General features: G+C 35.5%; 1 protein-coding gene across 1 annotated transcript in view; it reads left to right on the forward strand.

The window, feature by feature from the left end:
- Positions 1 to 973: 973 nt before the first annotated feature.
- Positions 974 to 8,490, forward strand: part of RNGTT (RNA guanylyltransferase and 5'-phosphatase) — a 174,664-nt gene continuing 167,147 nt past the window's right edge. Inside the window, exons 1-3 of the mRNA XM_029962821.1 lie at positions 974 to 1,083; positions 5,972 to 6,075; positions 6,208 to 6,296. Coding sequence (XP_029818681.1) covers positions 997 to 1,083; positions 5,972 to 6,075; positions 6,208 to 6,296 — 280 coding nt within the window. The 5' untranslated portion in view covers positions 974 to 996. The remainder of the gene's footprint in view (positions 1,084 to 5,971; positions 6,076 to 6,207; positions 6,297 to 8,490) is intronic.

Genomic DNA, 8,490 nt, shown 5'->3' on the forward strand with positions numbered 1-8,490 from the left:
GATTAGTTATTAGGAAGGAATTCTTTACTGTGAGGGTGGTGAGGCGCTGGTTGCCTGGAGAAGTTGTGGATGCCCCATCCCTGGAGGTGTTCAAGGCCAGACTGGATGGGGCTTTGAGGAACCTGGTCTACTGGAAGGTGTCCCTGCCCATGGCAGGGGATTTGGAACTAGGTGATCTTTAAAGACCTGTTCAACCCAAACCATTCTATGTTTCTATGGAAGATTGCTGGGGTTCAGAAAGAAAGAGCTAGAGATCTCTAATGAGATTATTTCAGATATTCTGTGGTGGATGCGATGGATGAAAAACAAAATCAAAATTAAAAATTATAGGTTTTCTAGGGAGTGATGGATGTAGTCTGGTAAGTACTACTTGAGGTCAAGTTTTAGTTGCAGCTTTTAGCTTCCCTGATGTCTGAAGCACATGTAGGTGTTATATTTGAGACAGAACATTGGACATGGCTGCAGGACTCTTCCAACAAGCCTAAGGAACATGTTAGAAAGACGTCAAAAGATCTGTAGTGCATAGAAGTTCTTGAGGAGTTTGCAGCAGTCTTTACTGTGTTTTATGTTTGCAGGTAATCAAAGCTGATGTTTACATGGTTGGGTGACAAACTGTCATTTAAAATGCTACTTACATGTTTTTAACTGTACTGAGTTTAAATTTTCTGTATTCTGCTGTGCATTGTAGCTCCACAGCTTAAATCACACTAAAAGTTAGCTCAGAAGGTTAAATTACGCAGTTTTAGATTAACTGACCTGTATTTTCTTTAAGCTTCTAAACTTACTTGTGAATTCTGAGAACTCATAACTAAAAAATATTCCAGTTCAACTGTTGCTAATACTTTTCCCGTGATTATTTTTTGTTGAGGGTGAACCTCTAAATCTGCTCAGCATGGTGCTTTGAAATTGCTAAGTTGTAAGTGTATGTACATGAGTATGCATAAAATACTGTAAATTTTATTATCTTTCGTAGGGAAGTTTTTACCTTTGAAGACAATGTTAGGACCAAGATATGATGAACAGGTTGCTGAAGAAAATCGTTTTCACCCAAGTATGTTATCCAACTACTTGAAGAGTCTGAAGGTAAAGTTAAATTTTCTAGTAATTGAAACATTACTTTCATTATTAATGTTTATTCAAGTGTTGCTTTTCAGATTTAAGAGAAAAGTGATGGCTTCCTTTGGGACATCTGTACAGAAATTTTTTTTTGTTTACATTTTCAGGTTTTCTCTGCCATTCACAGGTTTACAAAAAGACTTTCTTATACAGACTGTGCACACTCCTCATTCACTGTATTAGTAACAAGAATCTCACTCTTCTCTGTTATAACTTGCATCTTGGAGAGATGTTATTGTCAAAATTCAGATAGTCTGAGTTTGTAGTTCTATAGATGACTCTTGTATGTGGATATGTTAAGTTGTGATTTTGCCTATAAGAGTAAAAGCATTTAAAAGTGAAAGGAGAACTTCACAGAACTCTCCTGTAGTTTCAATGCAAAATTTTCTTCTTCTGATGTCTAGAATGCTTTATGGTATCCAACCCATCGGGCTCAACTATAGAAGAAAACAATTTATGAATTTTATCCAGTAACTTCTTGGGAAAAAAAAAATTGCATAAATAGGAAAAAAGTTTAGGAGCATGGGTTGGGACCCAGGAAGGTGGGTGGATGCCTTCATTATTGGGTTACAAAGTTGTGCTTCTGGCTTATTTCTTCATTCTCTGTTTTGCCCATTTCTGTCTGAGTACTTCAGCTTGCTTGTTGTTCTGCACTGTAGTATGACTGTGACAGTAAAGGTGGGGAACAGGATCTTTTCAGCCTTTTATGTAGATCTCCGTAATGTTCTGCACAGGCCAGTGCATCTGGAGATGTGGGAAGTGGGATTTTGAGCCTACCAGGTAAAGAAAGGCCTACCATCTAATTCTTTTAATCAGTTTATTAAACTTTTATATAGAAGTTTAGCACCATTTGTTTTGACTATGTGTTTTATAAAACAAATCATGCAAGTGACCTTTTTTCCTGTTTTTTTCATTATTTTTCACTGTTGGTCTAAGTTAAATTAATTCTGGATTCGCTTAACGGTATCAGACCTTGAACATCAGAAGAATCAGGTGACTAAAAGATGGGAATCCTCATTTTATGAATCTTATTTAGGCTTAGGTATGAAGTAGATGGTGAACTACTCAGTGTAGCAGAGTAGAAGTACCTGTGCAGTAATGTGATAATAAAGTACTATCAATGAAACATATGTGCCTGTTCTCAGGTGCTTGAACTGGTAGGATTTTTCTTGTTTGAGTTCTTGGATCTATGCGTTTTAATTTTGAGTTCCTCTTTTGTGCACTGTGTTGCATTTGACTCTGACCGGCTTTAATAGGCATGCCTAGAAATTTTCTCAAGCCGATCTTATTCATGGTTTAAAGTAATTTAAAATTCTGCATATATTTTGAAGTTATAGAGAACTTCAGAGACCTACTCAGAACTTCTAAATGTTGGCTTTGTCAGTAATTTGCCGCCAGAAAAAGAAATCATGGTGAGCCTTCATAGCCTTTCCACTTGTCACATCCGTCAGTTCTGTTGCAATGCTACAAATTCATCATGTCTTGAGTGACATCAGATTGTTAGAATCTGATAATAAAATTTGTAGCATGAGGATCCCCACTTATATTTTGGTAATTTTGATTAACAAGCAGAACATACAATTTCTCTCAAACTCTCTGTTCTCATCAAATCTCTGGTACTGAACCCTGGTACTGTTAATGAATGTTTACTATTTGAAAACATGATTTTTTATTTGCCAAGATATGTAGTGGGTTACTGAAGTGCTGTATTTGTAGAACAGCAATTTACCAACAAGGCAGCAATGAAATAAATATGAAATTGAGGCGACCTCAAAAAGTGGATTTTTCCAAGGCAAAAATAACTCACTGTACTTGATTCTCATCATTTTACTGCAGTGGGTTTTACTGCTAATACTTTGCAGAATGAATCACTTCTGAAAACTGGTTATTACTTGAGTCCATATAATTTATCTCCCAAATAAAAGACTTCAGACTGAATTTTGGTGAGATATTGCTGTTACCACAGATTTTTGAAGGTACAAGTTCAGCTCATCTGTCTGGACAAAACTTTCTCTAACAAGCTTCCTGTGTGATTCCTTTTCTCATGGAGCTGGTTGCTGAAAATCTGAATGTTAGAAACTGATTTGATTAGACATGGCAGCCCCATTTTTCTTCTGATTGCCACTATTGACGTAGTATCTTAATGGTCTCATAAAAAATTGCAGGAGCAATTGGTGACTGTATGAATGATTTTTATTTTTTAATTTCTTTCTTGAGTAGGTATGTTAGTACAATTTATGCTTTATAAAGGTAGTTTTGTTTCTGTCACGAAGAGCTAGGACGTTAGTTAGCTCAAAAGAATGGTTGGGCAATTAGTATGCTCAAGTTATAGAATTCCTGTTAGGAAAACTATTTATCATATTTCAGCCACATTTTTATTTTTGCAGATAAATTTGGTCAGTGATCTAAACTATTGTCCTCAAGTAAGAAATGCAAGGAAAAAAATCCTGAAACTGGAAGCATTCAGTGTATTGTAGTGTGCTCTTTCCTTCCTGGGGAGGATGTTTTCAGTTTCCAGTGTCTAAGGGGAAACTTTTGCGGTCGTACAGGGGAACCTAGCTAAGCCCATTTAGTTGCAGAGCAGCAGAAGAGCACATCCATAAGGCATTGATAGCTGGAATGTGAGAAAATGAGGAGGAAGGCTTTTATTTTGTTTCCTGTGGTACCAGTGGTTTTTTTGCATTAATTTTTTGAAAATCGTAGCTATATACTTTGGTATGTTACATAATCCACCTGCTTTTTAGAAATTTCTTTATAATTTTCTTGTACCTTGCACTGTCTAAATTGTAGTGTGTTATGTGCAACCAGTCCCATGGACTGAGAGAGAAAATGTTTATGCTTTCTGTAAAGCAAGGAAACTACTTTCAGGCCTTATGTGCTTTATATGCCAGACGTGCTTTTATAGCTTTGGATAAATTACACTGGATGCCTCTTTGGTTTAGTGCTCCATGAAATGTGTGAGGAACAGTGCCACTTTGCAAGATCTTCAGTTGTCTGTGATTGAAATGATTCATAAGAATGGCAAAAGAAGAGCAGTCCAGAAGTCCTACAGGCCTGAATTAAGTAGTCTTGGAGATATTTGCAAAATGCTGTAGAGAATGTAGAGAGAGGAATGTAATAATTGAATTAATTGCTTTTGTATACTTCCTCCAAAATTAATCCTGGCTAGGATGCTGTCAGTCTGTATATTTAGCAGCTTGGTTGAAACTATATATTTGAAGTTTCAGGTGATGCAACATTGTTTTCAGGTGGGCCCAGGTCTGAGGTAGCTTGCATTTCTGCAAAACACAGTAATAAGAGTAAATAAAGTATTCTGAATACAATATACGAAGTTAAAGTAAACAAGGAGAAATTCAGAACTGATTTGGATATTACTTTACAAATGCTTAATGCTGTTAACATAACATCATGATGCTTTTTAATATTTGATAAATAAAAGTAATATGAAAGTACATAAGTATTACCAAAGTATATCATCAGAACTTTGAATACATGTATCTCTGTAGATAATTGGAAGTTTTCCTGTAGTGGTCTACTGAACAACATATTTATGTGTAACAGCTGTTTCTGAACTGTATTCTAGTTATAATTGGAATTTTCCTTTTCTGAGCTGTGTGAAAGCAGTGTTTTACTTTGTAATTCTTCCAGCTTCACTGCTGAATTACTGCCAGTCTGTTAACCTTAAGGTAAATAAAAATTGATCAAAATCCTGGTTTTGAGTATGTGCTGGAGTTTTAAATACTTTGAAGATGCAGTATCCTTCTATGGTCTTTCATATGTAATGTGCTTCAGTTTTAATGTAGTTTTAAGTGCACTATTGATGTATCTATAAAAAAGACAAAGCTGTGAAAAATCCTACTTGAAAGCAGGACGTTGAGTGTTTTGACCAAAAGAAATTGCTTGCACTTATAAGACAGAAAATCAGGAATACTTTCAGTGCACAGGTGTGTTAGTGAGCTGTTTTTGCACAGTAATACTGGGAGGTTATTGTTGGTGGAATTTTTATTTGGACCAAGGATCAGTAGGATATGCTTTCCCCATATTTTCTGTGTGTTTTGTGCCACCCAGTGGAATTTCTGCTTTCCATGATTCTTTTTAAAAACGTAGTAACTTCCACAAGGCTCTATATAAGTTATAAAACCCAAACACTAAAAAAGTAAGTTAATCCACAAGGGGACAGGTTAGGGTAGCGAGAGAGCCTGGATCTAGGTACATTGTAATATCTGAGTGGTTGACACTGATACCTTAATTACTGCCAACATCTTTGAAGATCTGAAGTTGTTTTGCATTTTAGCTTTAAATAAGATGTTTCTGAGAATGTAGGGATTTTTTGTTTTAAACTTGGAAATACGTTCATTGTTTTGCATTGTTTTTCACTCTAATAAATGGGTAAATTAAAATGGGTTATTTTTTCTGACAGTGTACTTATATATAATATGTGTCAGTAGTTAGTTTTTCTTATGGTACTTTCACTGTGCCAGTGCTTAATATTGTTCCCGTTAAAGCATAAGAGCACCTGATTCCACCTTGTTTGTCTTTTTAGCATGTTAAAATAATTCTTTACTAGATATTTCTGCTATTAGCAGATCTTTCTTATTTAGAAGCATTGAAAACTGAAGTTTTTGAGTTAATGGCTAGTGCTAATTTAGACACCAGCTCTCACAGAGAAACACAAATGTCTGTGATGGTGGTAAAATACAGATTTTATGAACAAATACAATATTTAAGAATTTTTAAACTTAAAAATGTAGCCTGCAGTTGCTTGTAATTTGAATGTTATCAGGTGTTTAGTGTTTATGCATTGATATTTAAATCACATATATAAGTTTGTTTTTAATTTTTTGCTTTTTTTGAGGTTAAAATGGGTTTACTGGTAGACTTGACCAACACCACTAGATTCTACGACAGGAATGATATAGAGAAAGAGGGAATTAAATATATAAAGCTCCAGTGTAAAGGGTAAGTTGTATGCACTTTTTGTACCTTTCTTTGGCTTTTAATTTAAAAGATCATGCTGAAGAAATTAATTTTTTTTTTCTTCTTCCCTTTCCCCCAGTTGTCTCCTGATCCATGTATTCTTGTGTTTTTCAGGCATGGTGAGTGCCCTACACCTGAGAATACAGAAACATTTATCCGTGTATGTGAACACTTCAGTGATAAGAATCCCTCAGAGCTTATAGGTATGTCTTAATATATCCATCTTATATCCATTGTTAGCTTTTACTCTTAGTTTATTTCATATTTACTCATAATTGCAGTCTCTTATTCTTAAAAGTCTAAGCAAAGGAAATTCCTCCCTACAACGTCTATGCATACTAGATCTAATTTCTTCTCCTGTAGAAACTAGTATGTTTCTGATTTTTGCAGAAACAGTATGTTTCTGCATCCATCACTTTGATTGCCACTATTGACTTAATGCAGAAAAATATACAGGCTTTAAGAACTGTCTACAAATACATGATACTTGCATTGTGGTTTTTCACTTCTGCTGATACAATGCAGGTTATGTACTGTGTTGACATTTGATGGTCTGGGTTACTTCAAGTCATATTTGGCAGCTGAATTGTCAGAGATTCTTTAGTAAATCTCACAAAACTGGTAGTAGATATTAGGCTAAGTTTTTCTTCTGTGGTATATTGGCTTCCAGTGAATATTTGAATGTTTGAAGGATACTTTTTTTTACCCAGAGAAAAATAAGTTCTCAGTTTAATTTGTGTTGCTTCTAGTTTCAGGTAAAACCATTTTACTCTGATTTCTGTTAAGCATATTGATGTTCAGCTCTATTAGCTAACTGTCAGAGACAAGAAATGACTTTGCAGATGAGTTTCCATCAGTTGTTGTCGTCAATCCTCTTGGATGATAATTTTGCAGCCTTCCTGAGTCAGAGTGTCTGTGTGACTTAGGAGTACATGGGACAGTTGTTTGTGTAGGTGCCATTGCTGAGAACTTGATAAATTAAGCTGGTTTGTTCATGCATTTTAGGATTTGTACAGAATCACAGTATGATAGCTGAAGCTGTTGGAAGGGACCCGTGGAAATCAGCTAGTCAGCTTCCCTTTCTTAGAGCAGGAGAGATTTCAGGTTCTGGTGCAAGTTGTGAAATATTGTTGGTGACTGACCCCGCTCACTCTCATTTAGCAGATTCTCATTTATCACTCTCCTTTCGTAATTCTTCCATTTGATCCCCAGTAATACTTCAGAACTTAAAATGTTGGTTCTGGTCAGAAGTTATATGGAGCATGGGTAGCATGGTGATATCTTATAAATAGCAGACACATTTAACAGGTATTTCAACTTATAAAATGCCATTTTCAATGTTGACTTAATAACTTTTTGATCTCAATGAATTTTGAAATGTTTTTCCATCAGTTAGATGTTTTACCTTGATGGGAAAAAAAGCAAGAGTCAAGGAAAAAATAATATGTTGACTAAGCTTTTGAATAACATGTGGTTTAGGCTTTCATAGTAAAAGAGAAATGTTAGGACTTCCTGTTTCCCTTCTATGAATTACTGAAATTTCTGATTTGGGACACGTGTTTCCTCTGACAGATCATCAAAGGGACTGGTGTGGAGGATGTTTTTATCAGAAGTGAAAGCAGTCTACAACAGTGCTAGTACTGCACCCTGTGTAATCTTTCCCTTCCAAGCCATTGGTGTCATTGCTGAGATGCTTATCTTTGTCATGTGTATAAAATTATTGACTTAACCTTCTTGGTAGCAGTAACAGCTGCAGGACTTATTGATAGCAATTCTGTGCAATTTCATTCCTGGTGTCAAGATTAGATAGGAAAAGAGAGTGAAATGTGAATGATAAGTGATCAAAATTTTCTATTCAGCGATAACAATATAGGATGGAAATTATTTTTTCAGCTTGAAGGACTGGAGTACGCCTGCCAACTTTAAGAAAGCAAAATGCAAAAATTTTGCTTCAGCAGAAAACAAAGGAGAAATAATTGCTAAAAAAAATTCTATAAGAAAGCTAAAATTACAAGTTACACAGTTTTTAATATTTTTAAATGGAAGAATTCAAGAAATTCATAGTAATTTTTGCCTTGCTCTATTAAGAAGGGAAACTTGGTGGGGCAGGCACAAAACCTGATCCTGCTACAGCTGATAGATACTGCTGTTTACCTGTTTAAAGTTTCTAATTTTTATCACTCTACTCTTTGTATGTTTTTTTTTTGATCTCCGGTTGAAAAAAAATAGATTTAGGTTGGATATTAGGAAAAATTTCTTCACCAAAAGGTGAAGTTTTCAAGCACTGGAACAGGCTGCCCAGGGAAGTGGTTGGGTCCCCATCCCTGGAGGTATTAAAAAGCTGTGTAGATGTGGCATTTAGGGACATGGTTTAGTGGTGGAATTGGCGGTGCTGGG

Source organism: Manacus vitellinus, unplaced genomic scaffold (genome assembly GCF_001715985.3).
Source record: "Manacus vitellinus isolate BGI_N305 unplaced genomic scaffold, ASM171598v3 scaffold_4_pilon, whole genome shotgun sequence".
NCBI classification, from domain to species: Eukaryota; Metazoa; Chordata; class Aves; order Passeriformes; family Pipridae; genus Manacus; species Manacus vitellinus.